Source organism: Oikopleura dioica, chromosome XSR (assembly GCF_907165135.1).
Source record: "Oikopleura dioica chromosome XSR, OKI2018_I68_1.0, whole genome shotgun sequence".
NCBI classification, from domain to species: Eukaryota; Metazoa; Chordata; class Appendicularia; order Copelata; family Oikopleuridae; genus Oikopleura; species Oikopleura dioica.
Window position 1 is genome coordinate 5087085 of NC_137294.1, and position 24219 is coordinate 5111303.

The window sequence follows — 24219 nt, forward strand, 5'->3', positions numbered from 1 at the left end:
GTAATCAATCTCTTTAAATCTTGCGCTCTCTAGAATTATTGATGATCTGACAAAAAAGGTACTCCCTCGGCGGCCGCGTGGCCTAATGGATATGGCGTCTGACTTCGAATCAGGAAGTTGTGGGTTCGAGTCCCATCGTGGTCAAAACTTTTTTCTCCCTTTCAGGACTGTAATGCAATAAATTAGAAGATACAGTTAGGCAGTTGGAGGAATAGTTTATTTTAATATTCCGATAAGAAGAGAATTCATACTTGCGTGAACTTCAGGATCTCCTAAAAATTGAGTAAATTTCCAAGGGTTTGGTAAAAACCTAACTTTACTCGTTATCATCATGATAACACATTGTGACTATTTTTTGGGCACACACTGGGCGAGCGAAAAGCACAAAAAGACGAAGAGGCCGAAGGTAAGGCAGACGAGAAAGATATTGAGAATAATCAGTTTCAAATTGCGATTGGCGCTCTTTTCGATGATTTCTTCTTTCTCCAACAGCTGGTCTTCTTTCTTTCGGGTCAGAAGGTTTTAAAAGCTTTTTTGAAAAGAGAAGAAAAGCTAACCCAGTGCCTAGAAAATTCAACCTCTCAATCGCCAAATCAAAAAGTCGATTCTCTTCCGAGGCAGGCACGTGCCTTTCAAAAATGTTCACTTCTGTCATCTTCTACAAAATCCTCTTGGAAAATAATTTCAGCTCTTTCCCTCTTGTGAAGCGTAGTACGGTAATGCCGGAAAGCGAAAATGATCGGCGCAGGAAAAGCAGAAGGAAGCGCGTCCACCTGATTCGTCATTTTCTGGCGACTTTCAAACTTTTTGAAGAAAATGAAATTCACGGTTTCTAGACTTAGACTTTCGCCTTCTTTGATAATCAGAGCTCGGCAATCTGTGCAGAAAACCTGAGTCAGGGCATGAAAGGGCTGAAATGAAAAGCTGTGTATCGGTTTTTTTTTAAAGGCGGCTTCGCTTATATTCTAATTTCAATTTATTTTAGAATTCTTTGATTTTTCAGACCCTGACTCAGGATTTCTCCTCAGTTTACCGAGCTGAGAACTTTTGATTCAGGAGAAACATAAATGCTAGTGTGAAATTTTAAGTCGGGTTTATTAAGTTATAAAAAAAGTACAGAATATATAGCAGGTTGAAATAAAGCTTTGAGCAATAATATTGGGTTTTTGATGTGAGTTTCGTAAAATATTTAATCAAAAGAACGTTTTTTTAACAATTATCTTGCTGCTTGTAGAGCTTGCCATTGAGAGTAAACTTGGGTCGAAAATCGACGAGGTCGATCAGCTCAGGAACAGGCAAGTCAGTAGGTGGAGTCGCTGGTCGGGGCAAGAACAAGCGCGGATCCTGAACCTCGCCAGAAACTGTCATTGGAATATGGGCGGTCTCTAGTCGGGGATCGCAAGGCTTAGATGGCCGCCGATATCGACGGACTGGAGTTTTCTAATTATAAATTCGGTCAGGATATCGTGTAAGACGTTTTATATTTACCTCCGAAGGGTCTCGAAAATATTGGCTGAAATCAAGAGTCAATCTCTTGGGCTCATTGTATTGGCCGTTGAATGTTTCGAGAACATCGTGATCTTTTTGAACCGGGGATTGACTAAAAATTTGTCTTAGGAGGAGTTGAGAATGCTTATCTTACGTTCGAGGAGGGGATGGCTGTAGACATCTCCGAATTGGAGGCATATCGTAAGGATTGTCAATTGACGAAAATCGATCATCGTAACCTTTTTGGAAGCCCAATGGTTTGATTGGAGGTGGAGGAGAAGGAGAGAACCTTTCTGCAAAGCCGCCGTCTCCAGTCATGGGGACTGGCTCCGTTTTGTCATGCCAGGCAAACTTGATCCAGCCAACGGACGCGGCACTGCCCTCAGTTGGCTTGGAGCTTCCGGGTTTATTTGACATCTCAGAGCTAGTTTCCATCAACTCTTCCTCGACGGAAACTCCAAAGATGTCATCAAGATCAAAGAGATTGGTGGTGGCGTTTTCAGAAGGTGGGGGAAGGAGAGGAACGCCCACTGGAGGCCTTGGCAGAGGATCGAATCCTTGGTTCTTGATAAATTCAAGCTCGACGGAGTCATCGGCCACGAAGAAGTCTGACTTGTGTTTCTCGATGATTTTGGCAGTTACGGCATCTAATTTCGCATGCGAGAAAATGCACTAAAATTTGTTTCAACCTTTGGACGAATTTCAAAACTATTAGACTTACGTTATCATTTTCGCAATTTTTCGAAATATGGTAATATTTGCATGGATAATTCTTATGCATGTAATGGCATCGCTCTCCCTAGAAATTCGTTCATTTCATTTTCAACGGATAAAAATGTACCTTTCGGCAAGTACCAGCTAAGTAATATTTGCACAGCTCATACTTTCGCCAGTTATCATCATTCTGGTCGGCCTTTCTTTCATGTCGTTCGCGTCTAGTAGAGTCATTCTTCGAGCGCTTGGGAGATCTTTGTCTGCCTCTTCGGTCGTTTCTATCGTATCCTCCCCTGAATCGGTGGTCGATTCGGATGATGCTTCGCTCATTCGTTCCTTTGCGTTCCTGATGTCGTGAACCATTTCTTCGGCGATCATCAATGATAATTGGCCTCTCGTTCTTCGAACTCGGTCCGGCCTCTTCCGATCCATTCGCATTCGTACTCTCGCCTTTAACGCCTCCATCAGAATCGCCTAAATTTCATAAATATGAGATCGGATAAAAAAAGTAAAATCTTACTTTTCTTGCTGAATCGAGCCCGAAAAGCCGAAATGATCTCAATTTCATCGTCGTCCGAGAATTCCGATCGTTCCCTGGCGTTTGCTGGATCGTCTCGGTCGAAGTATCCGTGCTTCTTCCTCTTTTTCTTCGGTTTGGTCCTTTCCGTCACATCCTTGACCCTTTCGAACTAAAAATCGGGTTTGAAGGAAAATAGAATGCTTTATTTTGTACCGAGTCATTAGATTTTCGCCTCTTCCGATAAGTATCGGGCATAACATCATCAGAAAGTCGCATCTTCGTAAAAATGGCAGTAAAAATAACAACTGGGGTTCTCAAAACTAGAGAATGATGACTCGGGGAGAAAATAAATTTTTAAAGATGAGAATTCTAGAAAAAATACTGAAAATACGTATGTTCAGGTTTTAAGATGCCTAACGACTTTCAGGTGCTTTAAATGATCGTGAAATCTTCCAGAAATGACTAAATACGAAGACTTTGTGATTTCGAGTATGAAAACTCATCTGCACAAGCGAGTGCTAACCTTGAAATCGTAAAAAGGCAAAACAGTCTTTCTGCTCAATATTCTTTTGATCCAGATTTGCAGAGTTTTTTCAGGCTAGGCCACAATTGGCGGATGCGTTAGTGATTTTTAATTCAGGGATCGCTCAGTACGTTGTGAAAAAGAAGGGAGGAAATGGTATCAATTATGTATACACGCGAAAGTACTCCGCCGCACATGGAACTCTCAATGTCAGATTGTGATATTGAAGGAGAAGAATTTGAAGAAAAACGAAGCTTATAGAGATGTTGAGAAAATTATGGAGCAAGACAGAGATATTCTTTAGCATAGCGGCTAGATTCTTATTTTTCCTCCACAGGTACGTTGAACGAATACTCCCGAAAGTCTAGGCTCTCACAAAATTTTAGCATTCTGACAATTCAAATCGTTCAAAAACAATCAAATTCCTCTATCGTCTTGATTCTTCTTATTCCTTGTTGTTTGCAAATTATCGAGACGATCTTTACTGTCATTTATCGGCGAGGAAAAGAGTTTAGGTCGGTCTCGCCCTGTATAATGCTCTATCTTGCAAGTATTATCCCTGCAGTTTGGTACATGGAGAGTTCTCTTCAGGAAACCGCTTTTCTGGAGGAGAATTTTATTGGCTAGAAGAGCACTAGAAAAGCGGTTGAAAAGCACGACCGAACTCTGCACCATGTTTGCCAGGTAACCCTAACACTAACCCTAACCCCTAACCCTAAATACCAGAATACGCGTCGGTGGCTTCAAGATCCGGACATAGAAAACGCAGATGGCTGTATGGCCAGTAAGAAATTCGTTTTCTTTGTGATGTCTCTTTTATAATTCTGCTTTTAGGCTTCCACAATTCAGTTCTGCGGCCGCAAATAAGAGAATACGTCATAAAAGCTTACCCACAATTAGATCCGAAAAAGAGTGAAGACAACGAAGAAATAAAAAAGCTCGTTTCAGAAAGGCTAAAAGGAGAGAAGAATTTTGGCTGGTACCATGATCTATACAAAAATGATGACAATATCAGGCTAGCAATGTGTGAGCAGCAATATCACTGCGAATTCAATGAGACCGCATCATGCTTTGACATAGGAATCGGGTCGGATCAATTCTGCTCGAAAACGCGTTGAGAAAAAAGGAATTGAATGAAAAAGGATCAAATTCTGACCCTTGGATAGAAAAAGCAGAGCTTTATAAAAAGTTAAAAAGCGATGTGGTAGAAACGACATCAGAAATGATCACGACAATAGCGATGGAAACCGAAGGGGCGAATGTGATGGGGGCGATCCCAATTGATACAATGAGCATTCAGAACAAAATAGCAGAGTTCGACAAAATTGGGGTTAATTTTTAACTGCTCTTCTTTCATTTCGACTAATCTTTACTTTCAGTTATCCCAATTCGACAATGCCTTTCTGGTGATCATCATGCATCAAACGATTCTCTTCGTTATTGTCATTGGGCGCTGGCTACTCCCCACTTCTACGGATGTGACTCGAGATGAGCTCTCGCAAATTCTGTTTGGCTTTATTGGTGTCGGTGCGGACATCATGGAGTTTATCACCGAGAGTCTGAAAGAGACTGCTGTCAAATGCTCAGAAGATGGATTGCAGACGGTGATCCTCTTTTTCTGGTGCTTGAGCTTGCTACAATTTATTCTCGTCCTGACTAGCGAGGTAACTGCGGATATTTTGGTTCAGATTACAGGTCTCTAAAAGTGACTGGATAGAGCAAATGTCACATTAAGAATATTTATATTTCGAATTCTTTTGGGATTTCAGATGAGCATACGCCGCGTGGGAAAATTTTCAAGGGCCTTTCTCACCGGCGATATTCTCAGCAAATGTGCTTGTATTAAAATGTTGAATAAAAGGACAATGGCGGCGAAAATAAATCGGCATGGATGGCATTTTGGACGAACCCAGAAGTTTGGAACATTTGCATCACCTTATTTATTCAAGACGGACCGTTTTTAGCCGTGCGGGAAAAGGTTTTCTTAGTTTGAATGTTTTAATGTAAAATAATTCTTTTGGGTATTATTTTGACTTTTTAGCCGGCTTCGGCCAAAAACTATATATCCCAAGAACCCAATTAAATAGATAAACCTTTCAAAGATGTACATTATTTTTGGACGAAATGTAGTCAATCCGGCGTTATTATTCTTCACTACGAAGAATTCAATAGTGCTCCTCCTCGACACTTACAGGTAGCGTCAATTTTAACTGCTTGTGATTGTTTACTTTCTCTTGCAAGATTGGCTGTCATCGCTACGAATCGCCCGGCGCAGTCGTCAAGTGAGGAGAGCAAAGACAACGTCAAGGCTGTGGAGCGAGTGGAGACGACGCCGGAGCCCGACACACTTTCGGGAAAAATACGCTTCACTGAAGTACGTTTTAACGGCCTGCCCGTTCTAATATTGAAGTTTCCCGAGCACGAATCAAGTGCATTTCTATTTTAGATGAATTATGCCAATCTAATCACTTTATTCAAGTCTAAAATCGAAAAACTGGAGCAGAAGCTGGAACGACTCCGCGAAGATCTTAGCCCAGAAGACTCAAAAAATGATGTTGTCGATGGCGATGTCGAAGAAGAGTGTTTAAGCGTCTCCGAAAAAGCCTGATTGATATTTGGACCCTTTTTCTTTTCTATTTTGCCTGTAAATCTGCTCCTCATGAAGTGCTTTCCCTTCGTTCGAAATAAAACATCGGTGCAAGAAACGAAAATATCAATAAAATTGTCATATGATTATCTTTATTAAATTATAAATTAATATTCAATTCGAAGGAGATTTAAAGTTAAGAAGACTTAAGTGTTCAATGAGATTCATTCCGAAAAGAATTTCCCGCACTAGACTTGAAGTTCTATTCCAAGCCGAGTGTGGTATTTCTTTCTTTTCTGCTTTGGAAAAGTCGAAAACGACATGGCTGGGTAATAGCAAATAGATAATCTGGGAACAATCGAAGAGTGGCGTAGCAACGGGTGGAGTACTTCCTCGGCGACCGTAGCCGGGCCAGAGCGAATAGATGTTCTATTTGCCTGTACAAATACAAATCCGGTGGTTACCTTGCCGACAATGTTTGCCATTTCGAAGCGCGAAATCGAAGCGCCGTTAGAAGCAGCCTCAGTGTCCCTTTTTAGCCACCACAGCCAGTCACAGCCAAAAATATAACATGCGAGAGATTGTCCACATCCAAGCCGGTCAATGCGGTAACCAGATCGGTGCCAAGGTGAGCAACTCTAAGTAGAGAGACGGAAAGACTCAATTTCCTTTTAGTTCTGGGAGGTTATCTCCGACGAGCACGGAATCGACCCCACTGGATCGTACCAGGGCGATTCTGATCTCCAGCTCGAGCGCATCAACGTCTACTACAATGAGGCCACCGGCGGCAAATACGTTCCACGCGCCGTCCTTGTTGATCTCGAGCCAGGAACCATGGATTCCGTCCGATCTGGTCCCTTTGGCCAGGTCTTCCGACCCGACAACTTCGTCTTTGGACAGTCCGGTGCTGGTAACAACTGGGCCAAGGGTCACTACACAGAGGGAGCTGAACTCGTCGACTCTGTCCTTGACGTCACCCGAAAGGAAGCCGAGTCCTGCGACTGCCTTCAGGGATTCCAGCTCACCCACTCGCTCGGTGGTGGTACTGGATCCGGTATGGGAACTCTTCTCATCTCCAAGATCCGAGAAGAATACCCCGACCGAATGATGAACACCTTCTCTGTCGTCCCCTCCCCCAAGGTCTCCGACACCGTTGTCGAGCCCTACAACGCCACCCTCTCCGTCCATCAGCTCGTTGAGAACACCGATCAGACCTACTGCATCGATAACGAGGCTCTCTACGATATCTGCTTCCGAACCCTCAAGCTCACCACGCCAACCTACGGTGACTTGAACCACCTTGTCTCCGTCACCATGTCCGGTGTCACCACTTGCCTTCGATTCCCTGGTCAGCTCAACGCCGATCTTCGAAAGCTCTCCGTCAACATGGTAGGATAATGCGTTATTTTTCTCGCTCTAAACATTCTTTCTCAGGTCCCCTTCCCCCGACTCCACTTCTTCATGCCCGGCTTTGCGCCACTCACCTCCCGAGGTTCCCAGCAGTACCGAGCTCTCACCGTTCCCGAGCTCACCCAGCAAATGTTCGATGCCAAGAACATGATGGCTGCCTGCGATCCCCGACACGGCCGGTAAGCGACTTCTTGCTCTTATCCGAGTATTATTTTATTCTAGATACCTCACTGTCGCCACCATGTTCCGAGGACGTATGTCGATGAAGGAAGTCGACGAGCAGATGCTCAACATCCAGAACAAGAACTCCTCCTACTTTGTTGAATGGATCCCCAACAACGTCAAGACCGCCGTCTGTGACATTCCTCCACGAGGACTCAAGATGTCTGGTACATTCGTCGGTAACTCCACCGCCATCCAGGAGCTCTTCAAGCGAGTGTCCGAGCAGTTCACCGCCATGTTCCGACGAAAGGCTTTCCTCCACTGGTACACTGGTAAGACTACGCTTTTTCTATCATAAATTAACTCGAATCAAGGTGAGGGTATGGACGAGATGGAGTTCACTGAGGCCGAGTCTAACATGAACGATCTTGTCTCCGAGTACCAGCAGTACCAGGAAGCCACCGCCGAAGACGAAGGCGAGTTCGACGAAGAAGAAGAAGAAGACATGGATTAAGCTGTTTAAAAAGACGACACTCGACCCTGTACTTACACTCACTGACCAAACACATCCACGCACACAATTTCACACACACAGATTTATTATATTTTATTACTTTTTCTTATTATATTTTTTCTCTTCATCCAAAAGAGCGAATTTATGACAAACCCCAAACACTTTGAACTCGTATTTAAAGTAAGAAAATATACATATTTTATAAGTTGTAAATTTCGAAAATGAGACTTTTGTAAAAGTGAGTTTGGCTTTACATTTATTTTAAAAGATACGTCGTGTTGAGTTAGAGAGCGGCTTGTTCAGCAATTTAGAGGAAGAGTGAGAGCAGGAGTGAGTTTTGTTTCAGGTTAATCGCGAGCTTTTTGTGATGAATTGTTTTCTTGAGCGTACTTTTTTGTAACGAGTAGGGTTCATAATGCTGTCTTCGTTTCTCATTCGTTGCCTCTCATTCGCAACATTGGAGCCTGCTCTCCGAGATCACAGTTTTGCTCCTCTTCTTCTGACTCCTCAACCTCGGACTCGGATGAACACGTTATTGGCGGATGTGAGGTCGGTCCTTCCGGCTAGATGCGATCTTTACCGGACAATACTTGAGCAGGGACTTACAATTGTTTCTTGGTCGATGGGAATGATGTTGACCCTGTAGGTAAACTCAGCGCGCGTATCGGCCGCGGTTTCTGTTTGCACGGCGATAACGGAAGGTCCCTCCAGGGGCTCCTCGATTTTTGAATAAGTGTCCTCGTCCTGCTCTTGCTCGCTTCGAATTCGCAAATAAATCGCTCCGATTGCTGCAAAATGATTATGGACACGCGAAAATTCTCCTTACCAATAGAAATCAAAAGCAATACGATGATGATGATCCACAACCACCAGTATCCCTCCTGTTCTTTTACTCTGTAAAAACGGCACTGATTGAATTCGGAGTCCTGTGAGTTAAGGGTTCTGTGAACTTCTTCAGCTGCCGCCTCGAAAATTCGGAATGATCGATTCATGATTGTTTTATCCGCATCATGGAAGATATCGTAACATGCCTTAATTCTTGGTCTTGAAAATTGAATAAAATATAATTCATACGATGTATTCTCCACCAATCGGATCTTTGACAAACCGGGAAGCTAATGGAGGATCGACTCCAAGTCGGTTTACGCCGTTTCTGAAATTGTTAATATATTATGGAATTGAAAGAGTGTACTTACGTGAGCTTTTCTTCTGAAGAATCATCGAGTCGCGTGAATTTGTGAGCATTCTGGTGCCACTTGAAGAAGATTATTGAATTGGCGCCAACTCGATGACCAGAGAAGGGATTCTCCACTGCCAGCCACTTTCCACCAACTCCTTCTTTTCCGTCTTCAATCGTTGGTTTTCCTCCGGCTTTCTGGATCTCCAAAACGGGAACGAAGAACTCTGCCTTTTTGTAGCTCTCACCGGGAATAGAAACTACTGCAACGTATCGCTCGTTTGGGGATAAAAAGACTCTTCCAGAAGGTTCCGCATTGATTTCACTTTTAGAGCGTTCGAGTTTCTTCACGAGGCTACCTCCACTAAGCTTTTCGTTTGGAGAGGCAGGATACCAGGTGACCTCGAGTTGATCATTTGAGTTCGCTTCTTTGGGCTTAGAACATAAATTGACTCTCTTGATATGTTTTTACATAAAAATATTGATTTTTACGTAACAAATACCAAGAATAATCCGACTTATGTGAATTAATACAGAGATGGAATTATCGCGTTATTTTCCGGCGGCACCGGCAAGGTACGGCCAACCCGAATACACGTGCCGCGGTGCCGTGCCGTGCCGCTCATATTTCTATCCCTGATTATAGATTTTAAGCCCATTTCTGGAATACAGTCAACTTCGACTGGATGACTTATTCTCAAGAGATTATTAGGTTTGACCCGACATTCAAACTCTGGGAAACGGGTAAGAGCTAGTGGAAACTGCTGGATGACCTCCTCGTCATTAAGCGAGTTCTTTGCAGCGCAGGTGATGGTCATTCTGCAAACGCGCCTTTTGCTACTTGAGCATTTGATGATTTCCTTTTCCAACTCGGACAAGGATGGAATCATTGTCACATGTGACTCTTGGCCGGGGTCGTATCCGTTTGCTTTGCAGGCAATGTTCTGGACATCAGAGCCACTGATATCAAGAACGTCGCCTAGTTCTTCGTCATCTTTGACGAGGTAGACAGAGGACACGGGGTGGATGACTTTTATCACGTCCCGTGGGGGGTAGTGACGTTCGTAGCTTTTTGTAACGACTTCATGATTATCCCCAGCGAGCTTTTTGTCATAGGTCAAAAGTAATCACATGTAATCTGTGTTTTTGAATGACTGATAATTTTGCTAAGATAACTGATAAATCTATAAAATAGAGTGTATCGTTTCAAGACTTCTACAGAGCTTGACCCTATGTGCCTGATAAGTAACAACGCATTTAAATTTATGAAGATGGAACTCAGAAGACAAGTGAATCTTGAGTGGAAGATCGACCTCTTTTGTACCATGCTTTCCAAGCTCATTATCGAAATCAACGAAGAAGTCTTCGAAATCGTCAGATCTGATCGTGTTGATGTCGATAGTTCTGATTCGGTTTCCGGCCTTGTCTTCAATCACCCAGCTGATTTCAGGCTCTGGTGAAGCGTATCCGCTACGACACATTGCGATTTCAGTAATCTGACTTGATAATTGATTCTCGTGGAAGGTAAACTCTTCGTTGTCCCGCTGGTCGGCAACTTTGAATACGTCGGGTCGTCGCTGTGACTCTGGTGGTGCTGAGAAAACTAGAAGTTTCGTGTCTTGGAAGTCTTCCCCTTGTTCGTGTGTAATTGCGCAGGAGAAGAATGCTGCATCGTCCATGGTTAGAGGAGCCCTGGTTACAAGAAGATCTCCTGTTGCCCTGTCGAAGTCGTAGCCAGCTTCTTTGATGTCGGTTTTTGGCTTATTCTCACTGTGGAAGTTCATTTATGAATTCAGCTATTTAGTTATCATATGAGTCTAATTCGGAAGCTAATATAAGAGCCGTCATGAACGGGGCCTGAAAATCACGAGTCTCTCGGGAGAAGGTACTTGACCATTCAATGTGCGAACACTCCACTCAATCTTTTGAAAGCCCTTGAATCGTTTGATGTTCTCCGCTGCAGTTGGTGTGCACGTGATTCTAGCGCTCGTCTCTCCGAGATTCGCTGCATATGTGACTCTTTCATAGACGGTGGCACTCGCCAATTGGGAAAGAAAAATCAACCGAAACGACAAACGAAATAACTCAACAAGCACATTCATGATTACGATCGTCTACCGTCTGAATAGAAGCGGCTTTATGTACTGGAATGTTTAAAAAAATCAAACTGTGCGCAAGTGTCTCTGCAAAACTTCTTCGTGCCGATCAATTTTCAAACAGCTGAGATGTTCTTCGTCTAATACTTAACCTGTCAATTTAAGATTTTACGATAAAGTAGCCTCTCCAATTTTCAACGATAATTAATAGGCGAAAACTGAGTGAGAAAATTTACGGAAAAACTCATTTTGCTTTCAGAAATTCTAATTATCGTCTGAATAAATAAATCATAACACCTTTCAGAACACCTTTTTCTAGTTCGAACGTTTTCTTTTTCTGCAACAAACACCTGCTATCACAAGTTCTAAGTTCACCAAAGATAATGAGTCTTCTCATTATATTCTTTTTTTTTCACCAATCAAATTAATAAAATCACCAAACAAACTGACAAACCGTAGCATCAGAGATGCGGTGCATATTGTACTATATTTTACATTGCAAGCACACGGATTCGATGATTTTTTGTTTCGTAGAAGTTGAATGTACATTTGAGCTTTTAGTCGACAATGTCGCTGTTTTTTTTTCTTTTTGAGCGATTGCCGGGATTCGTTGTTTGAGGAGTTGGAGGTGGAGGAGGACAATTTTAGGCGGTGCGGTCGGATCGGGTTAGAATGATACTGTAACTGTTCGGGTAAGGATCAATTATCTGCGTCTTTTCAAGTTTGGCAACAGAAAGAAGGTTCTTAGGCGCTCGCCTGCTGCACGAATGGCTAGAAAAATGTGTTAAATGATAGATCACCAATAAATGGGAATGACTAAAGCGCATTTAATTGCTCTACGTATTTCCCGAAAAATATGTACCGTGGTTTCATCGGCAGTTGGAGACTCATCATTCGTAAAGTCGCATCTGGCATCAGAATTAAGTCGGTGAGAGTGGGTTCGTTCGACGGCTTGCACTTCGGGACCTTGCTCGGGACCGCCAGCAATTTCTTTAACATCTGGATCACATTTTTCGGTGTCGTCTTCTGCTAGGATTTATAAATAATCGCCAAAAAGATGACTTACCTTCTCCTTCATCTTTGGCGCAGCAATGTTTCCAGATGCAGTAAATGATCAGAGCGAGAAGCAGCAAAATGGGAATAAAGAGCAAGCCCATGAGGTTACCAGTGTCTAGGAATGAGTTTTCGTAGAAGCGGCAGAAGTCGGCGTGGTCTCGATGTAAATCATTCTTTACATCTTCGAAAGTAGCTCCGGTGTACTTGTTTTCGTCAACACTGTTGGAGAAATCGTAGCAAAGCTTAAAAAAACAGTTCGACACTATAGTAAAATATGCAAAATATTTTTTGAATTTAATCTGTGATATACGTACAACATATTTTCCTCCGTCTTCTGGTTGAGGATCGACAATAACGTGGAATCGCTCGGTTTCCCTCTGATCAACCACTTCTCCATCAATTGGGATAAGCTTTTGTTGAGTCTCGTCATAGTAATATGCTTCAACTTGATCATCTGGCTCTCCGAATGGCCTTATGAAAAGATTATAAACTGAGCCGAAAAAAACAACAACTTACATGTTTTCGAACCAAGCTTCAATAGGGAACTCTTGATCTACTGGCACACTGCCGTCTCTTCCCGATGGGAGAGTCGCGTAATTGTATAGAGTTTCTGTGTTTCCTTCCGAATCAGTTACTTCCAAGGTAGACACAGCTACGGTGAATGGCTTTTCTAAATATCGATATTGGTTTCAATGCTTAGAAAATGGATTTCTTATCGCTTTGTCAGAGATGTCAATTAATACTTACGGTTATCTTCTGGATTGATGACGTGGGTATTTGCATCTCCAGCTGGAGTCGCTTTGACACAGTTAGCTTCCAAGTACTCAAACATGTCTCTGTTTTCTTTAGTTCCCTTTGCCTGCTTCTTTGGCAGTTGATCGCATTTGTATACAGCCGAGCCTTTTTTCGCGTCTGCCGGCGAACTATCAGCAGTAACTTCAACCTTGAGACCGCCATGGCTTTGTGTAGCTGTTGGATCGCTTAGACCTTAAGATTGTCATGAAAAGCAAAGAGTGCAAAACTAAGCAAACTTACTGGCTTGAGTAAAGATAAATGATTTTTCCACCCAATTGCCTTCGTTTTGACCGTTTCGAGCTTTGCAGCCAAATTCAATGTTGGCTCCAGCGTCGTTTCGGCTTGGAACAACCTCGTTATCGCTCTCATTGTCATAACCATCAGAGGTGCAATCGAGCTCTGGCTCGCCATAGGTCGTATCGAGCACACCAGCTTGTACGGACGCACCATTTACGAGAATTTCAACATTCTTCACGGGATCTGAGATTTGAATTGAGAAAGAGATTTTGACCATGGGAACTTACGCAGAACTCGAACGAGTTTATTGTCTGCTGGCCATCTTGTACTCTTGGGGAGTTCTTTGAGAATACCATTTCTTGCTTCTTTGTAGATTGCTACGCATTCAAAATGCGCCTTGTCGAAGTCAGAGTTGATTCCGCCAAAGCCATCTGCTGTAAAAGCTAATGGAAGAGTAGTAGTTTGCAAAGCTCGTTGATCTTTCTTGTCCATTACATAGTCTAAAATCAGGATATTCTCGACTCATAAAGACAGATGCTACCATTAGTTTTGCCACAGAAGTTGCTGTCATCGCCACCTTTGCAAGCGCTGAAGACGGATGAGTCACTGATTTCGGCGCCGCTTTCGTCAAGCGCGCGCCACCTCAGGATCGCCGCATCGGGACCGGCTTCGCGCGATTCACATTCGGCGATGTCGTAGTGGATTCCTTCTGGGTATTCCATGCCACCCTTTGGGCCGAATTTCTTGTCTAAATAATAATGTCAAGATCTTGAATTTTCATAAGAAACAAGAGAGACTTACGTCTGACAAATGGGGTCAAGTCGTTTTTGTCCAGCAAGTAGTTGACTTTAAATTTGTATGAGTAATCGACAGGGTCGGATCCTTTGTTAACGGAGCATCTGTAGAAACCAGCGTCTTCTGGCGTGAATTCGCTACCCTCAGCTTTTTGGATGGAAAGAGAGCCATCATCATTGATACTGAACCCATCGATCTTCGACTCTTTCCTATTGTCTCCATTCTCGCGGATAAGTTCTGCGACTTCTTCTGTTCCGCCTATTTGGTTATCCGCAGTAATGGACGTCTTGAACCAGCTGATGTGGGTGACATCGTCCACCGAGTCGATTTGCCCGCATGGAACTCGTGCCGATTCATCGTAGTTGTTAACCCAGTAGTCGTCCGCGGCAAATGCTAAACAAATTCATCAAAAAAACATCTTCAAAATGGAATTCTTCTTTTCAAGTACAGTTTTTCTTAGAAATCCTAGATTTAGATATCTTTTATAAAGGGATCTATAAACTGAACGTTCAAAAGAAATCAACATTTTTAGTTAACGACTTACCAGAGACCGCTAAAGTTGGTAAAAGCTTCATATCTTTGCTATTTTCGTCTTTGTATGCCAGATAGTTTTTCCTCTCTCGATTTCTGTTTCAGTCTAAAATTGTCGGATCTCTTGAATTGATGTTTTGTTAAAGAAAACAAAAATAATTGTTTCAGGCGGAGCTGTGGAATTTTACAACTTGCTCGAATAGTAAAATTCGCTGAACTTGGCTCGCGATTACACTTGCCGCGGCTAATTTTCTTTAATTGCGGGATTTGGATAATCCGAGCACACTTTTTCACGGTTGAACACTTAAGATACGAATTCTAGCTTTGCAGATTATCATAAGCGATCAGTTTAGAGTGGTCTTATTACAAGCAATAATAGTAGGAAGCTAAACTTTCTTGCTAATCTAAGAAATCTTCCTTGTTTTCAAGAATCCGAATTCCAGAACTGAAATCAAAAATTCACATAAAAAGTGTGTATAGCTCTAAACTTGTCGAACAAGTAGCCCTTTGATGGTGCGCGTAAAACGTTCAATTGGGGAAAACGCTGGAATCGCGCCAACCTTGAGAATTTTAGAATACACGGATTTTATCTCGCCTTTCAGAAATCCGAGCTGTGGATTATTCTCCTGAGCATTGTTCAGAACTTGTTCGATTCTTTAAATACAGATATCTCTTTTTACGATCCTATTTATTGAACAAGAATTAAAAAAATAATAAAAAACGCTGATGACAAAGCACGATTTTGCTTCTCCATGCATGTTCTTCAAAACTCTAGTAATCTTCAGCAAAAAAAGTTACATCTCAATGGGGCTTTACGTTTCTAGGAGGCAAATTGATGAACCGAGGGAATCGTAAAAAAGTACCCAGCGCAGTCGAGCACGACAAAAAACGGCTTTACGAGGCAAACCCTCCCGAATATCTATTTTACAGCTCGCGCGGTATAAAAAAGTGACGAGTGTCTCCCAAAAAATGGGGTTCAACGAAGGTTCCGCTTCCGGAAGATTTCCAAAAACGACGCTTCTTGAACGATTGCTTTTTCCAAAAGATCATTTTTCGGAAACACATTCGATCAAAATTGTCAATTTATTGAAGGGAAAAAGGACCACACGCAAATATTGGTGGTTTTATTAGAAGAAATATTTAATAAGAATTTTCATTCTGCAATTTGTGCAGATTAATGGTTTACCATCATAAATTACTAGTTTGATGTATGGCTATTATTAAGCGTCCCGTTTTTATCATTTTAACGACTCGTGCGATAATTAGCCTGGGCAGATTCCTTTCGCTAATAATAATCAGACGACTTTGTTATCCTTATCGCCTATTGTACCTAGAATGAGTCACTCTTGTGATTTTGGCGCAAGAATTTCGTTTATGGAGCGAGCTACTGGCGCGCAGACTCATGCCAAGTATTCAAAAACTGCTACTAAAGCGATTCTAGTTATAGCCATTATGGACAACATCTGCTGTATCTGGACAGAATTCCGGACTCATAAAATCTTGACCTTCGCCGACCTTCGTTCGGGTCATTTTCTGATTTGAAGATGTTCAAAATAGAAACACTATTCTAGGTTTCCGGAAAATTTATATTGACAGCTATTTACAATCTTGGAAAAGCGATGGCAACTTTGGGGCAATTAAAGGGGCCAATTTCAGGCTTAGATGGATGCGCAGCCAAGAGGCCAATTAAAGTGACATCCTTAAATAGCTTAGTGTTTTCTAGCTGCTCAGAGTTCGGCATAGATTCAAGAAAACATCAGAATCATGATTCTAAGTAGATCATTTTGGTAATCTAAACTGTCTTCCTCCTCCCTTTCTGTTTCCTTTACTTTAGGTTAAATATGTAAACCACCTCTTCTAGGCTCAAGAAGAAAACTCTGTGTAATAAAATTTATCACTTGGATAAGCTCTTAATACGAAATCATCTGTACGATAAATCTCCTAAAATAGCTCTGGAACTTCTCTGGAATCCATGAAACAAAAAATAGATCTGTCGCCGACTGCTGATAATGAAAATAAGGGGCTCTATTTTGTGTGGATTTACGAGGGTAAATGGCGGCACTGGAGCAGAAAATACTTTTACTCTCAGAATCATCTTTTTTATATAAACGTTCTTTTACGAGCGAACTTGTGAATTTTACATTACATTTCAACTAATCATTATTGAGTGTAGCCGCTACGCAAGAAGTTGTTTATATAAAAACATTCTTGAACTCTTTTGAATATAACGACTCCTCGAAATTCGCTAAAACACTAAAAGGAAAATTTTAAAATATTTAATTTAGAAAACGCTTCTTTGCTTAAAATAAAAGTCGAGACTGCAGCTCCATGCTCCTTGATTAGAGGAATTTCGAGAAACCTCGCCTAATGCTTCGTCCTTGTGGGTGTATTTTCAGAATGTCGTTCTTTTCTCTGAGTAGAGGTTGACTGATCATTCGACGATTTCTGAATTTTCATTTCGATTTCAAGAAAATGGAATTGACGTCGCCGTTGGGCGGAGCGCAACTCGGCGGAATGTCGCTCCCTTTTTTTAAACTCTGAAACTATTATTAACATGAGCGGCCCTAATTACTGTATTGTTTGTTGTCTGAGACAATTTAATAGAGCATTAGGTCAGAGGATAATGAAAAAAAATATCTGAGTCTTCTAAATCACAACTTTTTACCGTCAAAATTTTCAGAACAAGATTTGACAAGGAAGCAGGAATGATCGTTTGTTGAGATTTCTCTATCTTGCTCTTTGAATTCTTCCTAACCATTGACGATTCTAGTGTTGTGTAGTGGCAGAATTCCAGGGCGAATTAAGCGCCGCTTTTCTGAATTATTCAACGCCTGGCACAAGCTACAATAACGCCCCAAAGGATTACTTACAACAAAAGGCACAACTATTTTTGTATTTTTTTCTTAATTTTTTATAGCAGCATTTTTCATTAACCCAGCGCTGCATCTAATTCTACTGTTGAATTACTTTGAATTTCAAAAGAAGACAAAGATAACGTTATAGCTTCTAAAAAGTATTTATGTGCTGATGAATGTCGCTGAGTATCTGGGCATCACCATATTTTGGCGCTAGAGTTTTCAAGTCTTTGCAAACCAAAAAAAGACGCACGATTTGACTATCGACGATAGACTATCGACTATACTATTTAAAAGTCGTGCTTTTCAGCGTTCATCAAATTCCTGTTTTTTTTTCTTTTTTTCTGGGTAAAAAAGTTCTCTTTTCCAAAAACTAAAAAAATGATTCCCATTTTGCCGGTTTTTCGATAATCCGTGGTGAAGAGGCTTCCGGAAGAATGTGACTGTTTTTTGTTTGAAAAGAGAGATTTTCAGAAAAAAATGAGTACTCTTGGGCAGAGCGAGCAGAGTCTCAATGGAGCGCGTCACGTGCTCTCCTTTGTTCGCCGTTTTTCAAAAAATCAAATTCCGGAACGCCGTTTTTATGGTGAACCGGAGCGCGCAAAGGACTTCAACGCCAGAAACTGGTGATAAATGAAGCTCAAAGAGGCTCATCCCTCTTTTTTTCCTAAGAAAACAGAAAACTCCCAAGGCGAGAAGATTCCTTTTTACGAGTGATGAGAGCGATCAATCTCAAATTGGGAGCTGTCCTTGTTGATTTCATGTTTTCGAAAATTTCGAAAACTAAAAAAACAGGATTCTCTTTTTTCTCATCAAATTTGATTTTCCAGTCTCAAGGTGCTCTGGCTCAGTAATTTTGAATTAAAAAGGGCCAAGTTCAAGAAACACACGCCGAAAATCACATCCGTGAAGAACAAGACAAAACGCACAACTGAACAACTGAAACTTTCTCAAAAAGACTCGTTGGACTCAATGCATCACGATTTTCTCTCCTTTTTTTGTTCAGGCTCTTGCATCGTCAGAAGCCCAGAATTATGATATTAATATTTGAAAAGTTTCATCAGCGTAAATTTTACACTTTCTCGTTTCAAATCCTATTCTCAACATTTTAAAATGCTCAATTCTTTCAATTACATAAAGCATATTTTCCTCATCTTTCAATTCCTCGCAACTACCCATGTGCCCGACCCGTATCTCCCGCAAGAAGTGACATAGGCAGATAATCATTCTCAGGGCTCCCAAAACATTTATAATAAAGTTGGATTCTCTAAATATTTCGCTGCTGGACGTTTTTGATTACGTATTTTTTGGAAAGTTTAGTAGATAGATTCAACTTGCTGAATATTCAATTTGTAGTTTTTGTTCTGAGCAACTGACAGTAAACAGCATTCCGAGAAGTGTAAAAAGAGAGTTCGCGTCGTCCTTTTTCCGTGCAGTTCTATTTCTGACCATTCAAATTTCAAGCATTTTAACCGTGAAGCAGCGCCTGTCCCATTCCATTCTGACCTTTCCTTTTCACCATTTTAGCTTCAATAACACTCCAAACTCATTAACATATTGCACCAAATAAACAGAAATCGAACAGTCTCGAAGTCTCGAAGAGTGACTCTTATCTGAAGGTGTGTCAAGTGGTGGAGCCTTAGGCAGTCACGCGAACTACTCCATACATTCCTTGTTTACGAAGATGTATATAGCCGAAATCCCTCGGAAAATGTCGATTTCTCCTCGTCTTGCTATGAAGGACACAGTAAAAAGCCTTTGTTTATTGAATATGCCGCTGTAAGATATATTTATAACGCTTGAAAAGTAATATGTAAACACTTGCTCAGAGAGAAATATTTTCAAGACCTTCCATCGATAGAATAAAAATTAAGGCGGACGGGTGAAAGGGGTATTTTCGGGCAAACGCAGCTTATTAAAGAAAATATGCCTTGCTTTCATATAATGTACATATATATAATAAGACGAAGTATAAATATATAAATTATATAAAAGGAGATAGATTTTTAGCCCAGTTAGCAGAGTATTACTGTAAAACGGATACAGTCAGAATAAACAGTTTTGTTGGACGAAAAATTATTAAGACGCCAGAAAGAATATGAATCTTTAAAAGCTCGCTTGTTTGAACATGTTAAACTCGCCATCTTTAAAGAATTTAAGGATGTGGTAGAAAGGAAGCTGTGAACTTTTAAACTCGCTTGAGGGTAGATCATTTTTTGATGTTTGAATGGTGGTGTTTGGAAGGAAGTAGATTTTTACAAAAGAAACTTGGCAACAATTTACACAACTAGCGATGCTTTTTTGAGAATAGCTTCGCGAATATTAGGGGAGTTTTTTATTCTTTTTCTGGGGCTGCAGCAAGAATTGACAAGTTGCAAATCATCTGGAATCGGCTTTGCTCATCTTAAATCACATTTTAAATTGGCTCTTTTAGTAGACATAGAACTAACCAAGAGTCGCCATTTCGTTCCAGTACTGATTGATCAGCTCGACCCATTTGTGCCACTTGGGGTCGTCGGTGTTTTTGATCGAGAGAGGGGCAAACTTAGAGCTCGAGTTCGGCGAAAGCGGAGTTGGACTCTTGACGAGGATCGGGGAGTTGTTGCTTGGTTGTTGAGCGCTGGGCTGGGTTAGGTACGGGGCTGGAACGGAATAGTTAAACATCACTTGGGGACCAGTCGAACTCATCGTGGTGGGCGACAAGACCGCCGGCTGCTGGCTTGTTTGGTAGACGAACTGCTGCTGAGGAGGATTCGGCGCTTGGGCGAGCTGCATGGCGAACTGGCTCGGGCTCATCACTTGTGGTGGACTTTGATTGGCACTAGGCGGGTACGCGGGCAACGGAGGCAAGCCCTGTCCGTGGTACCCTCCTTGGTAGCCTCCCGGATGATTGGTAGCATTGGTGACGGCTTGCGGATTAAGATTCGCAGATTGCAGATGCTGCTGTTGCGGAGTCGCATTTTGCTGCAGGCCTTGAGGTGATTGCAAATTCTGGAGGTGAGCAGGGTGAACGGGCTGACATTCGCCATTTCCAAGATTGAAACGCACCGAGTTCCGTCGATCGCGTCCATGATGCGAGCCACTGTAATCGTGCTCTAAGGACGCGCTCTGGCGCAGGACGGAGCGAACTGGCCCAGACATTTTCGGTCGAGTTTTTTGGATGGTGTTAGCTTTGCAATCGTAAAATCGAATTCGCCTTGGCAAATGACTGAGTCAGTGGCGAATGAGTTGTGCTTCCACGTGCGCGACTTCCTCTTCTCCAAGTTACTGAAAATAATGGTAAAGCTAACTCGTCAATTTTTAAGAGAATATTAAGCTTAGCAAAATATTAAAACCATAAAGAATACTAACAAATTAATCAATTGCTGTGAAGAGCGTTACGCAAAAATTGTCCGCTGATTATGCTCCCTGCAATTAGAGTACCTGCAATTAGTGGTCCACCATCCTCGACTAGCGAGATCTCTCCGTGTTCTCAATCTTGCTTCTTTATTGTTTGAAAAATTCGTTTTCCCGCGAGAGTTTCTCTTTTTCGCCGAGAACTAGCCGATTTTTATTCTCCCGTCCATTTGTTTGCGCCGCGACTGGGAGCTCCTTAGAGGTGGCACTCTGGAGGGCTCCCTCGCCTTCACGTTTTCTCTCGCTCTCGCTCTCTCTCTCCCGCTAAGAGAGCTAGCTATCTCAGTAGCACACGGAGGAGGAACCTTAACACACTGCTGGCTAACACACTGAGCTAGCACCACCCCCAAGAACCACACCAAAAGCCGTTGCCAGCCGGAGGCGCGACCGATTTTAAAATCAACGAAACGACAGATCGCTTAAGGATCTATCACGCTTGAATTACCAGCTCGGCGAGCTTTTGGGTTAGCACCGCGCAGCTTTTTTTTATGACGATACACGTTACATTATGATTATTGTTTTTCCTAGTGTCTTTTTTTTTGCGAGAAATAATAAATGGAGCGCGAGCAGTTGAATTATAATTTTTATGACTGAATTAAAACTGCGAAGTTTGAATTTACAGATGGAGGCTGTACCCTCGAGTGGCCACTTCAAGTGTTTTTTTTCTTTTCTGATGAAAAATCTACGTTTTTTTTTGACATTAGATTATGCAGAGTCAGACAGATTTGAGGGTTACAACTTATAAGTTTAAAAAAAACTGATAAACAATGAATCATGAAAACAAAATCTACTAATTGAATGTTTTATGAATGTTTCAATTCGTCTTTTTTTTTGTTTCGGCCGGAGGCGAGTGTGTCACGAGAAGCTCGCTCGTTTTTTTGTTCGTCAAGGAGCTTAGACGCCATTGAAGCTGCTCGTTGACTTTTTCCAGTATGATGATTTACGAATGGAATGTTCAATTCCGAAAATGAGGACTGGAGAATTCAGCTTCTTGGAGAAATGAACTTACAGCTGGTTTAAAAGTCTCAAAAGACATTTTAGTGCTCGTAAAATTCTAAATCTTTGATTTATCGTCCAGACGCTTTTTTAAAGCCTTCTTGTCGGCTGATTTTAATTGAAGTATAAATGTAAGAGGCTTTAGAGAGAATACGCAATTAAACTGGGCCAACCTTCTTAATGGTAACGAGGTCGAACAGCGATAACCCGGAGAATACCATCGGCCCTTGATCGATGGCCTTTGATTCGGTCACTACGAACTTGAACTTTTAAAAAGACTAAAGAGAAGGCGATTAACTTGATTTCAAGCTTTTGAAAAGATTAACCTTTAATTTTTTTTTTCCAAATAAATTAGTTCGCGATTCAAAAAATATAATAAAAATAAGATTGTTGATCAGAAGTTCTAGTAAGGCGACACTCCCCAATCTACGGCGTCTGATTTCCCAGTAAATAACTGTAAATCTACAATTCAAAAGCTCACAAGGTCAAATTGAGTGCAAATATCGCTCGGCATTTCAAATAGAATCTAAAAATTATTCGAGATGGTACAGAAGCGCCGCGTATTATTATTGCATTGATAAATAAAACACGTTCATTCTCAAGGTTAATGTCGCAAATCGGGGTAATTTGGAATGAGGCATTCGACGTCTCCTGCTTCTTTCAAGACGGCTTTATACAGTCTTCTTCACAGAGAGAGCTTCAACAGGAAGTCTGGCAGTCCAATAAACACACTTGATTTGTCGAAAATTCGCTTGCTTGCCTGAAAAGAAACTAGTAAGAACCGGGTTATTTGAACGAGTCCTTTTATAGTTCATTAACCGCTTTTGGACATTCTCCCTGCCAAAACAAAAAACTAATAAACAAAGAAAAAAGGTCCCTATTCATTGCTATTGGTACTATTTTTTCCTGGCGGCTTTCCCGGCGAACTTTATTAAGGCTACTTTGGCAATCTTTCAGCGATTCCTGAGACATGATACTTTCGATTTTGTCCAAATTTCAAAGACACTTGACATACGATTTTGTTTATTTATTATAGTTTGGCATGATAAGGGAAAGAAATTGGCGAAAGAGGGGATTTTATTCTTCCTCGCTTTCTTCCTCGGCCGAAGAAGAGTTCTGTTCTGCGGTAACTTCGGGGGTCACTTTCAGCTTGTTTTTGTCGAAAGCGGTGATTTGCTCGAGGGTCTTCTCCTTGGCGATGTCTTAAAAGATTGCTAAATGATCAGAACCAGACGAGCTTACCTTCAACTGACGGAAGGACGACCTTCTCTTCAGTTTCAACATGATTGAGTTTGGCTGGGTCAAAATTAGCCACATTTCTCATCGTGAGCGTCTGGAATATATGAAAGTCTCTTTATTATTGACGGTTTACCTCAGCTGGGAGTTCTTTTTCCTTGATTTCAACGTGGTTGAGCGATTCTGGCTTGAAGCTCTCGATCTCCGATGAGATTTTCTCTCGGGCGATTTCTTAAAACAGAGTTGAGAATGAAAAGTTTTCCGAATAAACTCACCTTCAGTGTTTGGGAGAAGAACCTTTTCGACTGTTTCCATTTTCTTCAGTTGGCTCTTGTCGAAGTTGTTGATCTCAGAGGGGATCTGCTCCCGGGAAACGTCTATTTTACTCATGTAAAGATTCTGCCTATCGATAAAAGCGCTCACCTTCTGCTTTTGGAAGAATGTTCTTCTCGACGACTTCTTGGTGCTTCAGCTCGTTCTTCTCAAAATTTTCTACTTCACTGAGAAGCTCCGTTGAAAGCCGCACCTCGGCCTGAGCATTTTCCAAAATTGATCGCTTAGTTTTTTACCTCGGGTGGAGAGTTGTCTTCTTCTGAAGCTTCCTCATTTTCCTTGCTAGCCTCAATGAGAATTTCGGCGGGCGCAGGATCTGAAAAAGTCATTATCGGAAGAAAGAATATTAAACGAACCTTCAGCAGCAGCAGCTTCAACTTTCTCCTCCTCTGGCGCTTTTTCTTCTTCCAGAGCGGGTTCCTCGGGGATCGTGTCACTCGTGCACTGAGTCTTCTTCTCGACCGTTTCTTCGACTGCTTCTTCTTTTTCTTCTTCCTTCGCAGTGTCGCTGACAGGAACAGAAGCCTCAGGCTCTTGAGCAGGGGCCTTGACGCTTTCTTCTTTGATTTCCCCCTCAACCGGCTCCGTTTTTTCCTTCGGCGCTGCCTTAGCCTTGCTCTTGTTTTGTGGTTATTTCTGCTCATGTCATTTATCTCTGTACTATACCTTGTTGCTACTGAAGAGGTTTCCCATTTTAAAAAATCAAAAAAATAAATCCGAAAAAGCGGCCTTTTTCTGCGAGAGCAACTTTGCGTCTGTCTCGAAATAACGAAAAGAGCCAATGCGCCCGCCCGAGCG

At 41.8% G+C, this 24219-nt stretch overlaps 6 protein-coding genes and 1 non-coding gene across 8 annotated transcripts; 2 read left to right on the forward strand and 5 right to left on the reverse strand.

The window, feature by feature from the left end:
- The first annotated feature begins 71 nt into the window (after window positions 1–71).
- Window positions 72–144, forward strand: TRNAR-UCG (transfer RNA arginine (anticodon UCG)). The gene has a single exon. It is a non-coding gene; the product is annotated as a tRNA-Arg (tRNA).
- Window positions 145–1209: 1065 nt separating this feature from the next.
- On the reverse strand, window positions 1210–2998 carry LOC145708931 (uncharacterized). Its single transcript, XM_081786623.1, has 7 exons — window positions 2936–2998; window positions 2723–2891; window positions 2330–2676; window positions 2210–2287; window positions 1643–2160; window positions 1489–1600; window positions 1210–1440 (listed from the first exon to the last, which is right to left on the reverse strand). Exons 1-7 carry the CDS (start codon window positions 2996–2998, stop codon window positions 1210–1212), a joined length of 1518 nt encoding a protein of 505 aa, XP_081642749.1.
- A 3314-nt stretch (window positions 2999–6312) lies between these two features.
- LOC145710053 (tubulin beta-4B chain-like) lies at window positions 6313–8079 on the forward strand. The gene is made up of 5 exons (XM_081787737.1): window positions 6313–6460; window positions 6508–7221; window positions 7267–7421; window positions 7465–7736; window positions 7779–8079. The coding sequence occupies exons 1-5, from the start codon at window positions 6404–6406 to the stop codon at window positions 7916–7918; spliced, it is 1338 nt and encodes a 445-aa protein (XP_081643863.1). The 5' UTR covers window positions 6313–6403; the 3' UTR covers window positions 7919–8079.
- Window positions 7776–11213, reverse strand: LOC145708932 (uncharacterized). Its single transcript, XM_081786624.1, has 8 exons — window positions 10953–11213; window positions 10334–10865; window positions 9710–10198; window positions 9115–9530; window positions 8993–9071; window positions 8745–8949; window positions 8525–8706; window positions 7776–8481 (listed from the first exon to the last, which is right to left on the reverse strand). Exons 1-8 carry the CDS (start codon window positions 11195–11197, stop codon window positions 8350–8352), a joined length of 2280 nt encoding a protein of 759 aa, XP_081642750.1. The 5' UTR covers window positions 11198–11213; the 3' UTR covers window positions 7776–8349.
- Window positions 11214–11634: 421 nt separating this feature from the next.
- Window positions 11635–14741, reverse strand: LOC145708682 (uncharacterized). Of its 2 annotated transcripts, none has more exons than XM_081786380.1 (11): window positions 14619–14741; window positions 14081–14467; window positions 13821–14027; window positions 13567–13779; window positions 13283–13522; window positions 12995–13234; window positions 12764–12917; window positions 12562–12718; window positions 12258–12489; window positions 12054–12220; window positions 11635–11962 (listed from the first exon to the last, which is right to left on the reverse strand). In XM_081786380.1, the coding sequence occupies exons 1-11, from the start codon at window positions 14647–14649 to the stop codon at window positions 11936–11938; spliced, it is 2055 nt and encodes a 684-aa protein (XP_081642506.1). In that variant the 5' UTR covers window positions 14650–14741; the 3' UTR covers window positions 11635–11935. The 2 variants fall into 2 exon arrangements, with proteins under 2 accessions (XP_081642506.1, XP_081642507.1); XM_081786381.1 differs by having other exon boundaries at window positions 11636–11962; window positions 12054–12217.
- Window positions 14742–19210: 4469 nt separating this feature from the next.
- LOC145709444 (uncharacterized) lies at window positions 19211–21160 on the reverse strand. The gene is made up of 3 exons (XM_081787128.1): window positions 20884–21160; window positions 19911–20727; window positions 19211–19863 (listed from the first exon to the last, which is right to left on the reverse strand). The coding sequence occupies exons 2-3, from the start codon at window positions 20599–20601 to the stop codon at window positions 19796–19798; spliced, it is 759 nt and encodes a 252-aa protein (XP_081643254.1). The 5' UTR covers window positions 20602–20727; window positions 20884–21160; the 3' UTR covers window positions 19211–19795.
- Window positions 21161–22858: 1698 nt separating this feature from the next.
- On the reverse strand, window positions 22859–24219 carry LOC145707301 (uncharacterized). The gene is made up of 8 exons (XM_081784808.1): window positions 24088–24219; window positions 23778–24039; window positions 23658–23737; window positions 23512–23620; window positions 23364–23465; window positions 23225–23319; window positions 23095–23185; window positions 22859–23054 (listed from the first exon to the last, which is right to left on the reverse strand). Exons 1-8 carry the CDS (start codon window positions 24112–24114, stop codon window positions 22930–22932), a joined length of 891 nt encoding a protein of 296 aa, XP_081640934.1. The 5' UTR covers window positions 24115–24219; the 3' UTR covers window positions 22859–22929.